The following is a 21,478-nucleotide window of genomic DNA, read 5'->3' on the forward strand; positions in this document are numbered from 1 at the left end:
ATAAAAAGAATAAACAACGTGACAGTTCTAAAACATTTCATTAGTGTCTCCACTCTGTCATTTTGAGCACACCGTGTCATTGTGGGTTCAGATGATGGCAGCCGCTAATGCAGTGCAGGCTACAGTAGTTCTCAGTCACCAGTAGGATTCCAGTATCATATTTAAGTCTTAATTATGATTGGTGCAGGGAACAAGTTGTGGCCAGGCAATTTTTGATGTTTTCTGGAGTGGCTTACAAAAATTGGGATTCCTAACAATCTATTTTCTCAGCAATTTCAGGAAAATAATGTAGCTTCTAAAACCTAGTTTCTCTTCCTTGGGCTCTGGGGTTTTGCAACTCTTACAGTTGGAGATGGGCCATTATTTGCTGGAAGCAGGCCAGGGTTCTTTGTCTCTGACCCCAGATGAAGTTCTTCGAGCCCTTTAACTCAGTCTTCTCTTCATGTGAAGAATTTAGTATCTGGTTTCTGCAAATGAGCAAGGCAGGCTCTTGAAGGGAGAAGGCTGTGGGTTCTCCAGCTCAACCTCACTGCAGAGCGTCTTCAGCCAGCTGTGTGAATTCTGTGCAGCTCACCTCTCATCCCTCCATCCTGCACGCTGGGGCAAGACATGCCCTTCTAGATCCTTCTGTTTTATCTTGTTAATTTTGCACATACTTATCCTTCTGTTTTTCCTTAAAAACAGTTCTTTTTTTTTGCATATGATGTTTTCTTTTAAAGTGTTGATCAAAATATTAAGCCATTACCAAATGTAAGTATCCAGGCATACGGTGAGTAGGGGAGCATCCTTTTGCAGCCAGGTGTACTTTAACAACAGTATAGGTAAGTGCACTGACTTTCTTGAAGACAATAAACAGATACGGTCAAAATACCATTTCTGGGTGCTTACTCTCATTTTTTGCACTTATGTCATCACAGATCAGTAACTAGTTTGCAAAATGACCCTTTATGCCCACCGTGGTTTGAACAGGGCAGGTTAGATTTGGAGTGGAGAACATGTAGGTTTCACATGTTTTTCAAAATGTACTGGTTACTTCCATCCTTTAAAGCCTTCTTTGACATTAGCTTTTATTATTTGGGCTTTACCTCTAGCCCCTCTGCAGGTACTTAAGCTCTTATCACTGTTCCCATTCATGAAAGTAAGGAGAGATTTTACTCTTGTGGATTTTTAATGCCAACTGCACTTAAATCTTGTGAACCTAGTTTCTTTTTGAGGCCACCACTATCTTAAGAAGGTAAAATGTTACCATCTTTCCTAAAAATTTTTATTTGAAAAAGAAAGCCACGAAGGTTTCTGAGCACAGTTCATACATGACAATAATTTCAGAGTTAAAGAACTAGAGTGACAGCTCGCTCCCTGCAGGACTCAGTGTGCTCCTTGATAAAGCCGGTGCTGGAAGCCCTGTCTGCTTTTCATGTGAAGCACATCGGGCATGAGCTAATAGGTGAGGATTATTAAAAGAACCAATTATCTGATGGTTCTTGAATTTCAGTTTCTCCTTTCTCCAATCGTGGTCCGCATACTATTGTGCATGCTGTGGGACCCTTGGAATGCTGTTGTAGTGCTGACTTTTCCAGGACCTGCTGGCTTTTCCCAGGGGCACTTCCTCTCTGTACCTCCGAATGCCCTGCTATATTTGGTAGGGAGCCGAGCTGCATTGTTCAGCCTGGGGCAGGGGATTGTATTTATTTTTTACTTTATGTGGTTTCAGCTCTTTCGGCTTTTTTTTTTTTTTTTTTTTATTGTTCTCTTGCCTCCTACAGAGCTTTTTTTTCCAGTACAGCTGGGAGAGGGAGGGAGCACTCAGTTATGAACTCTTTAGCTCACAGGGCGGAAAAGCAGATTTTCCCCATTCTCAGCAGTTCCAATCGCTTCTAAGCTACAGATGCTTCACCCGTTGTACCTCTGAGACCACATCAGTTGTGTATTAAGGAAAAACAGTAAACAAAATGCATGAAATTGTCTCCAATAAAGTTTTCCTGCCTCAATGACATAGCCGATGAGATGGTCATATGTTCCCATTAGAGGAAGCTCTAATCCGTTTAGAGATTAGTCACACCACTGTGCCCCATACCCTTTCTCCTTGTAAATAGAGGAGTAGTCACTAGTGAAAGAGCAAGCCTTCTCATAGTGGAGTTAGTGAACACATTACTACATAATTATATTGGATTTGAAGATAACTAGGAAAAGGACAGGTGTGTTCAAGATGCACTTCTCGTTGACTTCACAGGACTACCTTGGCTGTATCAGGAGCCAAACGCAACTTCCTCTGGGGACCGAAGAAAGAGCAGCCCTTTTTGGAAACATAGAGGATATCTACCACTTCAACAGGTAAGTTAATACTCAAAAGATGGTTCTCCATAGGAGCTTTATGAGTTTTTCACAAATTAGCATGGCCTAAGAAAACTGATCACTTTGTAATCCCTGATTCAGCTTCTTGAGTTTTCGTGGACCATGAGTTTTCTACCTGGAAGCATCCTTGTTTCCATACCAGCCTCGCGTTTGTCTATGATTCCCTCCTGCCCATCTTTCTGGCTTGGAGAAAAGACCCGCTTCCCGGGAGGAGCAGTGACATCTCCCTTCCCTAAGGCAACGTGGACAGGGTGGCTGAAATACAGACCTCACTTAGTCCCTGCCTACGCCTGCCTTCCTGGATTTTCTAAAAATGTCTCTCTGCCAGGGAGTGGGCAGGACACAGTAAATGCACAGCAAATACTTTAATTCTTTCATCAAAAGTGGGTTAAGGACCTGCCCTGTAGCATGCACTAGGCTAGCAAATGACAATAATGAATGAGACAGAAAAGGTCTGGGCTATAGGGAGCCAAAGGGGATGCAGGCTAGGAAATTAGTGATTGTGATATATTGTGATACTTCCCGCAGGACAGGTGATGGGCAGAGTAAGAGCCCAGACCTGTACTGACCCATGTGGAACTGCATCGCAGCCAAGCTACATGTGTGTCCATGGGGGTGGGGGGGGGGGGTCTTTAAATGGAGTGAAATAATTAATCCTTCACTTCAAGTCTTTGCTCAAATCTTCATTTCTCAATGAGGTTTACCCAGATATTCTATTCAAGGCAGCAGCCGGTGTAGATATATACACCTACACACACACACACCTGCACATCTGACCCCCTTTTCCCCACAGCACTTTTCAGTGATTAGTATACTATATGATTTACTTTTTTCTTCTCCTATCCCCTTCTCCCAGAATGCTGCCTGAGGACAGGGATCTGGGCTTGCTGTGTTACTGTCTAGGCACATACAACAGTGGCCCACAGGAGGCATTCAACTTTTATTAAATGAACAAATGAAAATAATGGGAATATCAACCTCATATGGTTGTGAAGCCCCAGTGAGTTTCTATACCTACCATGCCCAGCTCAGTGCCAGCACAGGGCAATAAATTAGCCAGTGATGACGTTGATTCAGTTATGATAAAATCTCTATATGAACTTCTAAATTGTCCTGTCATTTTGTGACCCAAAAATAGTGCAAAGCTAAATCATATCCCTCTTGGCTTACTAAGATGGGGCCCTGGGCAAGGACCTCCTTTTCCACCTTTGAATCCCAAACACCTCGCATAAGAGTTTCTTGAGTTGAATAAACCATCCTTTAATTGTGAAAGCCTAGGGTATAGAAACATGGGTTTACCACAGGATTTCTCTTTCATTTGACTCAATAGACTTTGAAACCCAGTTTGTATCTTCTGAGACAGTGGTTCTCAACCTGGGCTAGAAGGTACAATCACCTAGGAAGTTTTGCTTTGTTTTGTTTAAATACAATGGCTGGACCAACCCCAGAAATTCGGATTAACTGGTGTGGGCCAGGGTGTCTAATTTTTCAGAAGGTGCCCAGGTGTTTGGAATGTACAGCCACAACTGAGAAGCACTGTCTGGATACAGTAAACCCAAAGCTAAGAAAAAAGAAAAAGCACATAAAATACTGAGTCAGGAAATCCAGAATATCCGTGTTTATTATGTTGCTTTTAAAACAGGCCCCTTTTAGCTGAATGTGAGAATGACAGAGAGAGGAGAGCTGGGGACACAAATGAAACCAGAAGGAAAGATAGACGATAAAGACTGAGATGGTACAATCGAGGAATGCCTAGAGTGTACAATGATAGTGACTAAATGTACAAATGAAAAAATGTTTTTGCATGAGGAAGAAAAAGGAAGGTCAATATTGCAGGGTGTTGAAAATAGATGGTCATTCATATTTTAAAACTTTAACTTATGTGTGAGACTAAAGAAAAAAATGTTTATTTGGTACAAAATTTTTTTAAAAAAGGGCCGCTTTTAACAGTCTCTGGTGATAAATCCCTTGATCCTTGCAGAACCCACCTGTGGCTCCCTAACCTGAAAGAGGCTGGAGACTGGAGGTCCCCAGCCTGAGCCTTCAGGTGGGTTGACTGGAAGTTGATGCTAACCGGTATTTTTCAAGGATGTACATCATGTCGGATACATCCTTGAAAGCATTAAATGCATCAGCTGGTCTCTCTGACTCCAAACCCCACGCATCATACCAGGGGCTCCTCTGCCGGAGTGGAGCCCTGGTTTTCAAGCCATGGTTCGTGAACTCGTGGCAGACCCTCCAGGAAGGCTTTTTAAACCCCCTGGAGTTTAGATTGCCCTGTGTCCCTTGAATGAAAGAAAGCTGAGAGGGAGTTAGCCCCCTGTGTCCACCAGTAGAGACCACTGTCATAGAGTCCAAATCTGCAGAAGTCAGGTAACTGAGATCTTCCTGAATTGCTTTGCTGTTCTTTTCTATTTGGTGTTCACTGAACAGGAAATCAGGCATGTTTAAAATAACTGAGTCAGTGAGCAAGTCCCTGACGAGGAATTCACAAGCCATCAACGTGGTGACACTTAGTGTCCATGGGCCTGCACGCACATCCCTTATGCCGGTCATGTCTGTCTGTCCCCTTCACGGGCATTGTCTCCTCGAATCCACTTATCAGCCCCACGAGCTAGATGGGATGCCTGTTGTCATGCACATTTCACAGAGGAGGAATCCTTCTACAAGGTGGAAAGTCCTTTGCTCAAAGATGAAGAGCTAGAAATAAAATCCACTCATTGTGGATACCTGGTTTTGTCAAATATATCTAGCACTCTACACTATTTTCAAGAATATCTTCTTATTTAACCGTCAGTGTTGAATTGATCATGCTGTTTTGTCCTCCTCCCTTTTTATTTCCTTTCCCTCAAATCTGGAGTCTTAATTTGGAGTCCAGATACTTCTCAAATCTCATTCGTTACCAAAAAGGATCCAGGCGTATTCAGGGATCTTTGTTATTATTATATTTGTTTAAGTAAAAGGATTAATATGCCTATTGCCTCTTATGGATCCTTTGTTACATACTTTATGTCTTTTGATTTCAAAGATACAACTATCTGGCAAATTGATGGTTAGGGCTTGAAATAATAAATGTTACAGTTGCTATTATTGCACCTCCAAGTTTTTTAACATAATATAGTAATAAGGTGGCCAAGTTGGCAAGACTTATCTCTCTAAAATTAAAATGGGCAAAGAAAAAGTGGTTTTATGCTAACCTGCAAAATCTTAGCTGACTGGATGTTTTTTTCAAGAAATATTTTCAAGACCCAGAAAAACATAGAGAATGTAATAAATGCCCACAAACCTCCCCTGACTCTATCAAAGGCTTTCCTTGGGCCATATTTGCTTTTGAAGTTTTTTGAAGCACGAAGGCGTTGTAAATAAATTCGAGTCCCCTTATCTCTCCCTTCCCAATCCCATTCTGTCCTGTGGAGAATGGTTTTGGCAAACTGGTTCTCCAAGTGGGGACAGGAGGAGGAAGCCAGGATTTATAGTGTTTGCCAATTTCTGTGGTGTAAACACTCCCATCAGGGCAGATTTCAAGCCACTAACACCACATCACCAAAACAGCATTAGGAAGAGAGGTGCAGAGTTGACCCAACAAGACGAAAGTGGGCCTGTGCTCCTGGAACGAAAGAAAGCTGAAAGGGAGTTAACCCCCAGTGTCCACCAGTAGAGACCATTGTCACAGACATTGCTCTAATTATTACTGCCACCCAGAGCTTGGTGTTTGGTTCCCATGCACGTCTTCTTGCCATTAATGTATGTACATCTATTGAAAATAAGTAACACACTTTCACTTTTTTCAAACATGACATAGATGGTGTCAGTCTTTTACAAGTTTTTCCACTCAGCATTCTTTGTGAGATTTATAGCTCGTTCGTTTATTTTTAGCTGCTATGTAATATTCTGTTGTGGGATATATTGATTTTCATTTTGCCAATCACACTTAAGATTGACCCCCTTTCCTTGTTTACTGGCCACTTAGATTTCTTCTGTGAATTGATGGTTCATATCCATTGCCCATTTTTCTGTTGCGATGTTTCTTTCCTTAGGTGTTCTTAAAAATTCTGGCTAGGGGTTTTTGTGACTTAGTGAATCACCAACATCTCCCAGGATATGACTTGTCTTTTAACTTTAATTGTAGTTTCTTTGGAAAGAAGTTTTATCATTTAGGAGTTTGACTACATGAAATTTACTTTTCATTATATGTGGATTTTGCGTTTTAAAAGTTATCTTCTACCCTCAGGTCATAAATATACTCCCTAGTTTTTCTTTTAAGAGTCTTGTCATTTTGTTTTTCACGTTAGTTCTTTTTTTTTTAATTTAATGCATCATTCTTGGATTTCAAGGAAGGGGAAATTATCTGAATGAAGCTCAGAAATTCTTATGATGGCTATAAGTTTCCTTTAGTTGGTGATAAGAGGCATGTTAGAATTAGATGGGGGAGAAGGACGGCAGCCTTGCTTTTCTGACTGTGCCCTGAATGGATGACCTGGGGTAAGTCATTCGTTGTGAATTTGTTTACTGATTCATTTATTCACAAAACACCTACTGGCACACTGTGGCACACATTTTCATTCTCCAGTATGTCTGGGAATGATTGGACTTATATTTCTAGGGGACGTGGGGAAGAAACACAGGACACAGGGATTTTAGTACATTTAGTTATTATTGGATATTTGTGCTGTTTGCGTTTTTTCCTTCTGTTGCTGAAGTTGTCATCTCTACCTTCCTCCTTGGAGGGTAAAACAAACAATTGCACGGTAATAAAGGGTCTTGCTAGCCTCTACAGCTAGCAAGATTTGTCCATTTCTGAAATGCTGAGAATGCTGACTTATGTCTGCAAATGAAGCCAGCCAGTCAGCCCGTTTTCTGCAGCTCAATTAATGTCCTCTACAGTATATTTTACCCCAACCGTTTTTATAACCCTATTTCTTTTTTAGGGGAAGAAGGAAGGAATAAAAGAGAAAGTGAGAAGGAAAAAGAGAGGGAAGAAGAAGAGAGAAAGGAGGAAGAGGAGACGGGGAAAGGAGGGAGGGAAATGTAGGCAGGAAAGTACCATATTCCCCAGCTGTCCCCAAAATCTTGACCCAAATCATACGAGAGCAAAATATCAGAGGAAGTTGGATTGACTTTCCTTCTGGGAGCTGATCACGTCTTGGCTTACTATTCAGAGCAACTTGTTCAGATTGCCTGACCTTTGACACTGTCACCTTTGCCAGAGTCATATTATTGAGATTATACAGTAACCTTTTGTGTCAGTCTTATTTCACTGAGGGTCATGTCCTCAAGGTTCATGCACATTGTCATATGCTTTGGGACCTCATTTCCTCTTCCTGCTGCCACATTAATTCTTAATCTTCCAATTCCTGGAGGTAGGATGTAAGGTGGGAAATCCAAATTGTCATTTTCACGTGGCTAGCCAATTGTCCCACCACCGCTTGCTAAAAAGCGCATCCTCTCTGCTGATTCGCAGCTCCAGATTTCTCACGTATAAAGCTCATACGTGTGTGGCTCTATTTCTTGGCGCCGTGTTCTCTTTCATCGGTCTACCTGCCTCTCCCTGCCTCAGCGCCACATTGCTTAATGATCAAGTTTATTGGCTTAGATTTTCTTGGCTTGCAATGTCAAGCAATATATATGTATATATTTTTTTAGTTTGTCAAACTCCATGAAGTACTCCGTTGGAATTTTTATTGGAATTGCATTAAATTTAAAGATCAACTTTGGTAGAGTTGCCACCTTTAAAATATTGAGTCTTCTATCTATAACCATCATGTCTTACAATCAGGCCTTTTAAAATGTCCTTTAATAGTTAATGTTTTATACTTTCTCCATCACATTCATACATGTAACTTTTAAAAATTTATTCCTAGATACCTTGTTGCTTTTGACGTTATTCTGGCTAGAGTATTTTTTCCATTTTTTTCATTAGCTATTGTTGTGACGTAAAAGTGCTTTTGATTCTTTTATGTTGATGCTGTGTCTATCCAACTAGCTTTTTGAACGTTCCCATTAGTTCTAAAAGTGGCATATATATTCTCTTGGATTTTCTATGTAGACAATGATATTGTTTGAAAATGAGGAGACTTATTTTGTCTCCTTTACAGTACTTCTACCCTTATGACCTTCTAAAATCTTATTTCCTTTGGTTAAGTCTTCTCATATGCTGTTCCTTAGATTGGCTTCCTTTTCTTGTTTATAACATTAGCAGGAATGCTTTAACTGTTTTACCATTAGGTATGATGTTTGCTGTGGGATTTCCATAAACACTTTACCTGTTTTGCCAAGATTTTATTGTGAATGATTCTTGAATCTTATCAGATGCTTAATCTGTCTTTAATGAAATTAGCATGTGGTTTTTCTCCCTCAATTCATAATGTGATATGTTAATAGGCATTCTGACTTGAATCATACATATATTACTGGAATAAACCTTCTCTGGTCATAATGTCTTATATTCTTATGCTCTGATGAATTTGATTTGTTCGTATTTTTTAAAGAAAATTTTTATGTATGTTCAAAAAAGAGATTACTATATAATCTTTTTCCTTGTACTATCTTCATTCAGTTTGAGTATATGACAGATTTAAATTATTTCACTAAATCTTCCATCATGAAGTGTTTTGGAATACAATTAAGACTTCATTTTTGTTTTCATTTCAGTAGCCAAATTTCTCTTTCTTTCTTCATCCCTTGAAACTTAAGTCTCTGGTTTGGTGTCTGGAATAAATTCCTGGATGGTCAGGAAATTGGGTCAGTCAAATGAAACCACTTTCCCCATTTGAACCTGCACTCTAAAATCCCCAAACATTTCCTTACTACCAACCAAAGGAGTATAAATGCCAATTTGATACTGCATCCCTCTCTTGGAACAGAGAACAGTTATCTAAACTGCAATTTGAATCTTTCTTTAAGATTGAAGAGTAGAGAAAGAGAGTGAATTCCTCCATCTTGCAGTAATTTTTAAATTGTTTCTTAGTAGATTAAAATCCTGCAAGCTCTGTCCCTCCCTCTAAGGATCAGAGTCAATTTTTTCCTTTTTTCCTTTTCCTTCGACCCTTTCTCTTTATTGAATATACCTGTGTTGAGTGACTTGCATGTGAAACCCTGGGCTAGTCCAGTGGTGGAAAGATGAACCACATCACTGTATAACAGAGACAAGTCATCAGTCAAGGAATCAACAGAATGCTGTGAGAACTCTGAGGAACATGCAATTAATTTTGTCTCAGAGGGTAGTGAAAGACAAAAGACAAAAAATTCTTTGGGCCTTGCATTTTCTTCCTTAAAATGTAATTTAGGAAATGAATCATGGGATACATATAACAACAAAGCACAGAAAGATGCAGCAGTTACCCTTACTTTTAGTGCATTTTCCACACAATGATAGAAACATTTTTATCCCAGGCTTTTTGCAACTGGGTGTTTTTCAGACTATTGCAAATGTATCAATAGAATTGATGGAACACTTGGCACTATTAACCATACCCTAGTTTCTCTTTCCACATCCCACATGCCTCTATGGATGCAACAAATTCCAACACCAGCAGACCTGGGTAGAAGGGACAGGGGAAAGGAAGTGGTGCTTATTCTATTGCTGACCCAAAGGGAAGAGGCTGTGTTCCAAATCTTATTCCATGACAAGCAGTAGAACCTTTAAGGTCATAATATGATTCCTGTCTTCAAGTTCATATCAGAAGTCAGAAATTTTTACATGTAATGCCTTTCTCTAGAAAAGAACAGCATTTTCCCTTCTTGGGACCTGAGCTCAAGCAAGAAATCTTGTATTTTTCTTTTTCATAGTCCTACTCAGATGGAGGAAATATTTGGGATATTGGTCAGGAAAAAGAAGAAATACCCCAATACTAAAAGCAGATGACTCTAATCTAAGTGTAGTTTTGAATATAAAACATAATCCACGAGCCATTCCTACCTCCCAGGGTACAAGGACGGGTTGTGCATTAGAACACTGAGGCAATGAAAGACCCAGTCCCACCCTTATCACAGCAATCCTGGTTCTGGTCTTTACAGAGCATCCTCGGTGGCCAGCACACAGCATCTCATGGCCCAGCCTGTGTCCCATGGTTCTTTATATGTTATGTGATAGTTAGTCACCTGGTATCTCCACACTCCTGGTTACTCACCGAACTCCAGTCATACTGACTTCCTTTCTACACCTCAAGCAAGGACATGCCAAGCTCTTTCCAACCATGGACCACCATGAAAAAGTCACTTTTTCTTCCAAACCTTCCCACGCAAAAATATCCCCTCCTCAGAGAGCTTCCCATGACTGCCCCATCCCTCTCCACCCCACCCAGCCTCACTTGTCTCCATCGTGTTGCACTCCCTAGTAAAATGTGGCTGTATGCTGTTTATTTATTCATATGTTATCATTTCTCACCTCTGATCAAAGCCTAAGCACCATGGTGCAAGGCCTTAATCCCTCTCACCCCCAGAACCTCAGGGTCTATGGTGGTGAATTAATGTTTGTTGAATGGAGGGCAGATGCAGTGGGTGGGCCAGCTGCATCAGGATGTTGGTCCCGAAGGCAAGAGCACAAGAGATCCCACTGCTTTCTCTTCACTGTTCCCAATTTTAGTTTACACCTCATATTTTAGCAAAAGTTGTAAAGGAGAGCTAACTAGATGATGCAGATGAGGCCTCCCAGGTAGGTTGTAACATGTGGAAGACTTCACAATGCAGGGTCTACCCCTCAGCTTCCTGAGTCAGCCAGGGAACAAATCTTTTAATGGCTTGAAGGTAACGTGATGCACATAGAATTTAAAACACAGGTAGTTGAAGATTATCAAGGAACATTTCTGCTGAGCTATGGAAAGTAACATGATGGATTCTGCTCAAAATTCTCTGCTCAGTAGGAAGGATTTACATTGAGAGAACTTCCCATACAGCACCTACATCCCATGCATCCATCCTCCAGTAATGGAAAATACTGGCCTAGAAACATTTCTTTTTCAGTTCTTCTCAGCTGAAACCTAGCCAGAGTGGAGAAGCATAGGAACAAGCAAGTTTCAACCATAAAACCTTAAGAAAGCTTAAGAATTTGAGACACCAAGTATCCATCAAAGCAAGGTTCTCATCAGAGCTGAAACAGGAGCAATGGCTGGAAATCTTTTAAAGTACCAACTGCAATCCCTCTCCTGGCAGAAGAGGTTTATATATGGACTGCAGAACCAGCACCAGGGGGCCCTAGGGTCCAGTATTCACAAATGAGTAGATGTGGGCCACCATGAAGAATAGGGGGTCCAGGGGAACCCACATGTTGAACACCAAGACTCCTGTTGTCTGAACATTAGCAGTTAATCTCCTCCCTTTCAGGTGTGAGCTTGGTGACCACCTGCAAAAACTATCGCAAGTGAAAAGACTGACACATATTGACAGAAGCCCCCAGTGATTCCAATCAGCAAAATCATTCTAGAGTAGTGCTTCTCCAAACTGGATCTGTGGACCACTGAAAGTCTCCTAAGTCCCTTTCAGAGAAACTGTGAGGTCAAAAATATTTTCGTAACAATACTAAGCTGTTATTTGACTTTTAACATTTGCACTGTTCATATAAAAGTAACAATGAGCAGAAAGATGGTACATTTGCACAAATCAAGGCACTGACACCAAGTATTAGTAGTCATTGTATTCTTCACTGTGATGCACTCACAGATTTTTTAAAAAGGACCAATTTTACCTAAGATGATGCAGTAAAAATTAATTTTATAAATATCCACCCTTTAACATCTATGTTTTTAATGTTCCGTGTGACAAAAGGAAGTAGACATAAAGCCTTCTATACCAAAGTGCAAGGATTGCCTGAAGGACAGGAACTTGTGAGATTGAGTTGCTAGCTAAACTAGTCACTTTTTTCTTAGAAAAAAGCTTTTATTTTGAAGAATAACTGACAAACAAGCTATAGCATTAAGACTAATACTTGGCAGATTTTTTTTAAAATGAAGGTTAAAAATTCCCACATTTGTTGCCAACAATAAAGCTTGAGCTTTTGAGCACAAATTAGAAATTTGGATTACTTATATCTGCCACCATGAGCTTGATAGCTTCCCAATACTTTAAGACTTTTCTAATGAGGTCATTGGTGTTATCAGCAAATGAGGCTTCTGATATTGTATGTTAAAATTAATGTCATACTAAAGCAAAAAGTGGTTATTTGTTACAAAATTTATATTTTGACTAGAGCATTTCCTAACATAACTCATGTAGATAGTTTGATTGAATGTCATAAGTACTTGGAATCTCAGGTAGGACATGAGATTTTGTTGGTTTGTCCAGAGTGATGCCCCGATGAATCCCAGAGTGATTTGATCAGTGACTGGAAAAGTATTTGCAAGCTCCCTTCGGGAAATGGTGAGAGTGGGGAGAAATTCAACTTCCCCGAGTGTTGGATTCTTGATATTCTCACAAGCAGTGTGGACAACCAAAGCTATAGGCTGAGCCCCCAGTCTTGGGGTTTGTTCATATGAAACTTAACCCCACAAAGGATAGGTCAGGTCTACTTAAAATTTAGGCCTAAGAGTCACCCCCAAGAGAGCCTCTTTTGTTGCTCAGATGTGGCCTCTCTCTCCAGCCAACATGACAAGCAGTCTCACCACCCTACCCCTCTCTGCGTGGGACATGACTCCCAGGGGTGTGGACCTTCCTGGCAACATGGGACAGAGATCCTGAAATGAGCTGAGATTCAGCATCAAGGGACTGAAAATAACCCTAGAATGAGCTGAGAATTAACATCAAGGGACTGAGAGAACCTTCTCGACCAAAGGGAGAAGAGCGAAATGAGACTAAGTGTCAATGGCTGAGAGATTCCAAACAGAGTCAAGAGGTTATCCTGGAGGTTATTCTTACGCATTAAGTAGATATCACCTCGTTGTTCAAGATGTAGTGGAGAGGCTGGAGGGAATTGCCTGAAAATGTAGAGCTGTGTTCCAGTAGCCATGTTTCTTGATGATGATTGAACAATGGTATAGCTTTCACAATGAGGCTCTGTGAATGTGAAAACCTTATGTCTGATGCTCCTTTTAGCTACTATATCAACAGAAGAGTAGAACATATGGAATAAAAATAAATAATAGGGGGAACAAATGTTAAAATAAATTTAGTTTGAAATGCAAGTGGTAAATGAAAGCGAGGGGTAAGGGGTATTGGTATGTATAATCTTTTTTTTTCTCTGTTATCGTTTTATTTCTTTTTCTGTTGTCTTTTTATTTCTTTTTCTAAACCGATGCAAATGTTCTAAGAAATGATGAATATGCAACTATGTGATGATATTAAGAATTACTGATTGTATATGTAGAATGGAATGATATCTTAATGTTTTGTTTGTTAATTTTTTTAATTAATAAAAAAAGTAAAAAAAAAAATTAATGTCATATAGGAAGGCCTATATGACTCAGTTTTGTAGTTTGAAACTATGTGTCCCAGAAAAACACGTTCCTGAATTTAATCCATTCCTGTGGGTATGAACTCTTGTAAATAAGACCTTTTGGATGAGGTTCCTTCAGATAAGATGTGGTCCGGGCAGGGTGATAGTCCTATTGCTGAAGGCCTTATAGGGAAGGTCATGGGTCACATATGTAGGAAAAAACCACAGAAACTAAAAGTCAACAGAACTTGGAAGGGAAGGCAGAAGGCAGGAGAGGCTACCATATGCATTGTCATGGGACAGAGGAGCCCAGGACCAGGGATCACCACAGCCAGCACCAGAACGCCAGTCTTCAGGAGGAAAGCATCACCTTGATGAGGTCTTGATATAGATTTCTCCTAGCCTCAAAACTGTGAGCCAGACAGAAAGTGATGCAACTTTCTAAATGATTAATGTACAATGTGCATTTTTTTTTAAATCATGCATTGGTAAAATGCACCTTTCATAGTGCAAGATGGTCCAATGGATTTTAAAGTAAAGAGTTCAGTACATTGGTATGGTTTCAAGCTCCAATTAATTTCTAAGAAACCACCATTTGCTGAATTTCAGCATAATATCAAATAAAGATATCCACATTTACCTGAACAGGCTATTAAAATACTCCTCCCTTTTCCAGTGACATATCTGTATGAGGCTGGATTTTTTTTTTCATATACTTCACCAAAATAGGTTGTAAGAGATTAAATTCTGAAACAAATAGGAGGATTCAGCTGTGTTCTATTGAAGTGGACATTAGAGAGCTGCAAAAATGTGAAATAATGCCAATCTTTTCACTAACTTTTTGTTATATAAAATATAGTTATATTCATTAAAAGTTATTTATATTAATATGGTTTTCTTAGTAAATTAATTGATTAAATATTTTAAATTATTCTGTTTCAGTTTCTGATACAGTAAATACCAAAAGATATTTAACCCACATAAATAATTTTTAAGAGTTTAAAGTGGTCCTGACATCAAACGGTTTCAGAATCACTGACTTAGGGTGAGGAGCACCACATGAGACCCTGCCTCTGCAGTTTATAATCAGCATTGTGATGTCTTACCTTCAAATATGAAAGCACAAATGAAGCTCCCGAGATTTGAGGATAGACTCTAATATGAGCAACAGAAGTCAAAGTGATCAAACTGAGAAAAAAGGAACTCAGAGAAGCAGAAGGAATACAAGGAGCAGGAAAGAAAAGTCTCCAAACAATATCCATGAAGACAAAAGAAGATTTTGCACCCATGAAACAAGAACAGAAATCTAAGTAAGAAACATCCAAAAACATGCTTAAAAACCTACAAAACTTTGAAATAAAAATCAGATAGTAGAAATGAAAAAAATTCAATAGAAGGGATAGAAAATAAAGTTTATAAAGTCTCCCAAGAAATAGAACAATAAATAAGATGGGAAACAGACCAGAAAGGATAAGGAAAATTAGATGATCACACCAGAAGATCCAAAATCCAGTAACAGGAGCTTCAAAAAGAGAGAGAAGAAAATATGGAGAGAATATGAATCAAAGCCATAATTCAAGAACAGAGGTCTCTAGTTCTTTGTTGCCAGGGTCTCTTACAGGCTTAAAAAGGACTGAAGACCCAGAGTGCTTTTGCTTTTCTTTGTTTTGTTTACCATGTTAGAAATTGAAACTGAGAAAGTTTTAAAATGTCAATTTATTTAGTAATAACAATAAGAAATTCATATTTTTACTAAAATAATTTTTCTACCCACTAAAGTTTTCACATTTTTACAAACCTCTTTTTGTGTAACTTACTAGAAGACATCTAGATTACCATATCTGTTATTCTTTAACATTCCGTCTGTTGTGATGTCCCACATCACATAGCCTCTGGAAAAGTCCACTGTCTTCTTTTGAGTGAAGGAAAGGCAAAAAAAAAAAACCACAAAAACTAGTGATATTGTTGATTTCCTGAATGTGTCTCAGAGACCACCAACATCACTGGACCACCCTTTGAGAACAGCAGCCCAAGAACATTTCCCAAATTGTCACATCAGTTCAAGGCATGAAAAAAGACCTGCCTCAAGACCTATTCCCACAAAATTTCTGAATTGTGACAAAGAGAAGAGCATATGGCTTCCAGAATGGAAAATAGGTCATATAGAAAGGATCGGGGATCAGAATGATCATTGGAGTTCTCAGCAGCAACACAGGAATTTATAAGGCTATGGGCAGTCTCCCAAATACCTGAGAAAATGACTGTCAACCAAGAATTCCATATCCACGCAAATCAGCAACTATGTGTGAAGGGACAACACTTGGAAACATCCAGTCTCAGGAAATGTAACTCCCATGATCCTAACTCAGAAAACTACTGGGTATTGTAATCTCCCAAGCAAAGGAATGGACCCCAACTGATGTCTAATGAACAAGGCATTCAACACTGGAGGGACATGGAGGACATCGCCAGGATGAAGGCAGAGCCCAGGAGGCCTGGGCAGCAGCCTATCCAGGTTGGGGCAGAGGAACAGAGGGGTCTAAGAGGGAGGTCACCGAGAAAGAAGTTCAACCAAGAGACTTTCTGAGTGTGAACACAGAAAGTGACTTTCTGAGTGAGAACACAGTGAGGTGAGATTTGTACCTCTGGCCCAAACTTCGAGGGTAAATTAATAGTATGCACTTTTTTATTTTCAACTTTTTTAGTATTGAATATAATATATATATACAAAGAAAAGAAAGAAGAAGCAATGATTTTCAAAGTACATTTCAACAAGTAGTTACAGAACAGATTTCAAAGTTTGTTATGGGTTATCATTCTACTATTTCAGTATTTTCCTTCTAGCTGCTCTGAAACACTGGAGGCTAGAAGACATGTTTTCCTTTTTGTGAAAGATAGCATATATACAAAAAAAGCAATAGATTTCAAAGCACATCGCAACAATTAGTTATAAAACAGATTTCAGAGTTTGGTATGGGTTACAATTCCACAATTTTAGGTTTTTGCTTCTAGCTGCTCTAAGATATTGGAGACTAGAAGAAATATCAATATGATTCAGCAATCATACTTGTTTGTTAAACCTTTCATTCTCTGTATAACTCTACCATCACCTTTGATCCTTCTCCCACTGTTTAGGGTGATTTCGGCTACGCCCATTCTAAGTTTTTCATGTTGGAAAGGACTCTCAGTAATATGGGATAGGGGGATAAACTAGTTGATATTCTGGAGAGGCTGGCTGCTCTGCATTTCAGGATTTATCTCGTCCAGGGACCCATCTGGAAGTTATAGATCCCTGGAAAGTTACCCTAGTGCATGAAACCTTTGTAGAATCTTATATATTGCCCTAGGTGTTTTTTAGGATTGGCTGGAATGGTCCTGGTTGGGGTTTGGCAGGTTATGATAGGTAACAGGTCTAACTGAAGCTTACATAAGAGCAACCTCCAGAGTAGCCTCTCAACTCTATTTGAACTCTCTCTGCCACTGATACTTTATTAGTTACACTTCTTTCCCCCTTTTGGTCAGGATGACATTGTTGATCCCACGGTGCCGGGGCCGGATTCATCCCTGGGAGTCATCTCCCACATCACCAGGAAGACTTTCACCCCTGGATATCATGTTCCATGTAGGGGGGAGGGCAATGATTTCACTTGCAGAGTGAGGCTTAGAGAGAGTGAGGCAACATCTGAGCAACAAAAGAGGTCCTCCAGGGCTTCCAGGTCAAGATGGTGGCTTAACAACATGCACATTTTAGTTTGTCCTCCAGAACAACTACTAAATAACCAGAAACAGTAAGGAACAGCTCCTGGGGCCACATCAGTGACCGGACACACAGCGTATCCCAGTCTGGACCAGCTGGACTGGCTGCAAGCACCCCCCAGACCGTGAGTTCTCAAAGCTGTGGCAGTCAGCTCCCCTCCCCAACAGGCCGCTTCCCAGAGGGGAAAGGAAAGGACTTTACCAGCAGCAGGGACTGGGCACAATCAAATGCCAATTGTGGAACTAATTAACAAATTCTGACTACTAAAAATAGGCCCCCAGCTTAGGTGAACCTCATCAAAGCAGAGGTTGCTTATTTTTGCCCTGGCACCAAGGGGGCAGGACTGACAGAAAAAGGGGAAAAAAGAGAGAAGGAAACAGAGGTTTTTGTGGCTGTGTATCTACAAAGGCTTGACTGCCTCTGGATACAGTGGCAGGACTTTTCAGGCTGCAACTGCCCCAGGCATAGGCAGAAGTGAGCTCTTTGGGGGGCTTATCTGGAGCCTGTGCCTTCCCCAGGGGAGGGGTGAAGCCCCACCCAGGTGGAAACCCTCCATCAAGGAATTCAGACACCAGGGCTTGGTAATTTGAAGCCATTAAAACCAGCCTATAACCTCTCCTCTGTCTCCACCACGCCCCCAGCAGGGAGAGTCTGCCAGAGTTAAAGGTACCGCATCATCTATGCTGGTGGGACCTGCAGTCAGACAAATGCCACATACTGGGCAGGATAAGAAAAACAGAGTCCAGAGACTGCACAGAAAAGTGTTTCAACCTGCTGGGTCTCACCCTCAGGGAAAACCGACGCGGGTGACTCTTTCCTCCTGATAGGAGGCCAGTTTGGTCTGGGAAAATCTGGCTGGGGTCTATAATATCTAAGTAAACCCTCCTAAGTGTGTGTGTGTGGGGAAGGCACCACACAAGCAGGGCAAGAAAACAAGAACTGAAAAATTCTCCTCTGTTAAACAAAACTTAAGCTAAAGGTCCAGATAAAATTGAACGGAATGTCAAAGAACAGATAGACAACAAATTCATCCAGCAAGAAAACCCTAGATAAAAGAGGTGAAAGCAATCTCCAGAATAAACTAATTAGATAATTAAATGCCTAGATGCCAGCAAAAAATAACAAATCACAGTAAGAAAATTGAAGATATGGCCCAGTCAAAGGAACAAACCAACAATTCAAATGACATACAGGAGCTGAAACAATTAATTCAGAATGTACGAACAGACATGGAAAACCTCATCAAAAACCAAATCAATGAATTGAGGGAGGATTCAAAGAAGGCAAGGAAAAAAAAAAGAAGAAGAAATCAAAAGTCTGAAAAAACAAATCATAGAACTTATGGGAATGAAAGACACAGTAGAAGAGATGAAAAAAACAATGGAAACCTACAATGGTGGATTTCGAGAGACAGAACATAGGATTTCTGAACTGGAGGACGGAACATCTGAAATCCGACAAGAAACAGAAACTATAGGAAAAAATGGAAAAATATGAGCAGGGACTCAGGGAACTGAAAGACAATATGAAGTGCATGAATATACATGTTGTGGGTGTCCCAGAAGGAGAAGAGAAGGGAAAAGGAGGAGAAAAACTAATGGAGGAAATTATCACTGAAAATTTCCCAACTTTTATGAAAGACTTAAAATTACAGATCCAAGAAGTGTAGCGTACCCCAAAGAGAATAGATCCAAATAGACATACTCCAAGACATTTAATAATCAAAATGTCAGAGGTCAAAGAGAAAGAGAGGATCTTGAAAGCAACAAGAGAAAAGCAATTCATCACATACAAGGGAAGCCCAATAAGACTATGTGCAGATCTCTCAGCAGAAACCATGGAGATGAGAAGACAGTGGGATGATATATTTAAATTATTAAAAGAGAAAAACTGCCCACCAAGAATTCTATATCTAGCAAAATTATCCTTCAAAAATGAGGGAGAAATTAAAACATTTTCAGACAAAAAATCACTGAGAATTTGTGACCAAGAAACCAGCTCTGCAAGAAATACTAAAGGGAACACTAGAGACAGATAGGAAGACAGAAGAGAGAGGTGTGGAGAAGAGTGTAGAAAGGAAGACTATGAGTAAAGGTAAAAAGAAGGAAAATTAGATATGACATATAAAATCCAGAAGGCAAAATAGTAGAAGAAAGTACTACCCATGCAGTAATAACACTGAATTTTAACGGATTAAACTCCCCAATCAAAAGACATAGTCTGGCAGAATGGATTAAAAAACAGGACCCATCTATATGCTGTCTCTACTCAAAGGACACGAGGCCAAGGACACAAATGGACATTTACACACCAATGTTTATAGCAGCATTATTAACAATTACCAAGAGATGGAAACAGCCAAAATGTCCATCAACACACAGTTGGCTAAACAAACTGTGACATTTACATAAGATGGAATATTATGCAGCTGTAAGACAGAATAAAGTTATGAAGTATGTAACAAAATGAATGGACCTTAAGGACATTATGCTGAGTGTGATTAGCCAGAAACAAAAGGACAAATACTGTATGGTCTCACTGATATGAACTGACATTAGTGAATAAACTTGGAATATTTCCTTGGTAAGAGAGACCATCAGGAGATAGAAACAGGGTAAGATATTGGGTAATTGGAGCTGAAGGAATACAGATTGTACAACAGGACTGAATATAAAAACTCAGAAATGGACAGCACAATATTACCTAACTGTAATACAATTATGTTAAAACACTGAATGAATCTGCATGTGAGAATGATAGAAGGAGGAGGGCTGGGGCATAAATGAAATCACAAAGAAAGATAGATGATAAAGATTGAGATGGTGTAATCTAGGAATGTCTAGAGTGTATAATGATAGTGACTAAATGTACAAATTTAAAAATGTTTTTGCATGAGGAAGAACAAAAGAATGTCATTACTGCAGTGTGCTGAAAACAGATGGTACTTAATAGTTTAAAATTTCATCTAATGTGTGAGACTAAAGCAAAAATGTTTATTTGGTACAAATCTATACTTTGACTAGTGCATCTCCTAATATAACTTATGTAGATAGTTGATTGAACACCTTAAGTACATGGAACTTTGTATAGGACATGAGATTTTGTTGGTTTGTCCAGGTGATGCCATGATAAATCCCAGAGCCATTTGATCAGTGAGTGGAAAATTATTTGCAAAGTCCCCTTCGGGGAATGGTGAGAACGGCGGAAAACTCAACCTCCCCAAGTTGAATTCTTTATATTCTCACAAGCAGTGTGGACAACGAAAGCTGTGGTCTGAGCCCCTAGTCTTGGGGTTTGTTCATGTGAAGCTTGACCCCATGGGGGATAGGTCAAACCTACTTAAAGTTAAGCCTAAGAGTCACCCCCAAGAGAACTTCTTTTGTTGCTCAGATGTGGCCTTTCTCTCCAGCCAACACAGCAAGCAGACTGATCACCCTCCCCCTGTCCATGTGGGACATGACTACCAGGGCTGTGGATCTTCCTGGCAACGTGGGACAGAAATTCTGCAATGAGCTGAGATTCAGCATCAAGGGATTGAAAAAATTCTAGAATGAGCTGAGACCCAGCATCAAGGGATTGAGAAAACCTTCTCGACTGGGGTGTGTGTGTGTGTGTGAAATGAGACAGAGTCGAGAGGTTATCCTGGAGGTTATTCTTATGCATTAAGTAGATATCACCTTGTTATCCAAGATGTAATGGATAAGCTGGAGGGAACTGCCTGAAAATGTAGAGCTGTGTTCCAGTAGTCATGTTTCTTGATGATGATTGTATAATGATATAGCTTTCACAATGTGACTGTGTGATTGTGAAAACCTTGTGTCTGATGCTCCTTTTATCTACCTTGTCAACAGATGAGAGGAACATATGGAATAAAAATAAATAATGGGGGAACAAATGTTAAAATAGATTTAGTTTGAAATGCTAGTGATCAATGAAAGGGATCAGTAAGGGCCATGGCATGTAAAATTTTTTTTCTTTGTTTGTTATATTTTTTTGTTGTCTTT

At 39.9% G+C, this 21,478-nt stretch overlaps 1 protein-coding gene across 6 annotated transcripts in view; it reads left to right on the forward strand.

Annotated features, from left to right (window-relative positions):
- Positions 1–21,478, forward strand: part of PLEKHG1 (pleckstrin homology and RhoGEF domain containing G1) — a 248,201-nt gene that overhangs the window by 177,816 nt on the left and 48,907 nt on the right. For all 6 annotated transcript variants that reach the window (XM_077149263.1, XM_077149261.1, XM_077149266.1 and 3 more), the window contains one exon: positions 2,231–2,331. In XM_077149263.1, coding sequence (XP_077005378.1) covers positions 2,231–2,331 — 101 coding nt within the window. The remainder of the gene's footprint in view (positions 1–2,230; positions 2,332–21,478) is intronic.

The sequence above is a fragment of the Tamandua tetradactyla genome, chromosome 2 (genome assembly GCF_023851605.1).
Source record: "Tamandua tetradactyla isolate mTamTet1 chromosome 2, mTamTet1.pri, whole genome shotgun sequence".
Taxonomy (NCBI): domain Eukaryota; kingdom Metazoa; phylum Chordata; class Mammalia; order Pilosa; family Myrmecophagidae; genus Tamandua; species Tamandua tetradactyla.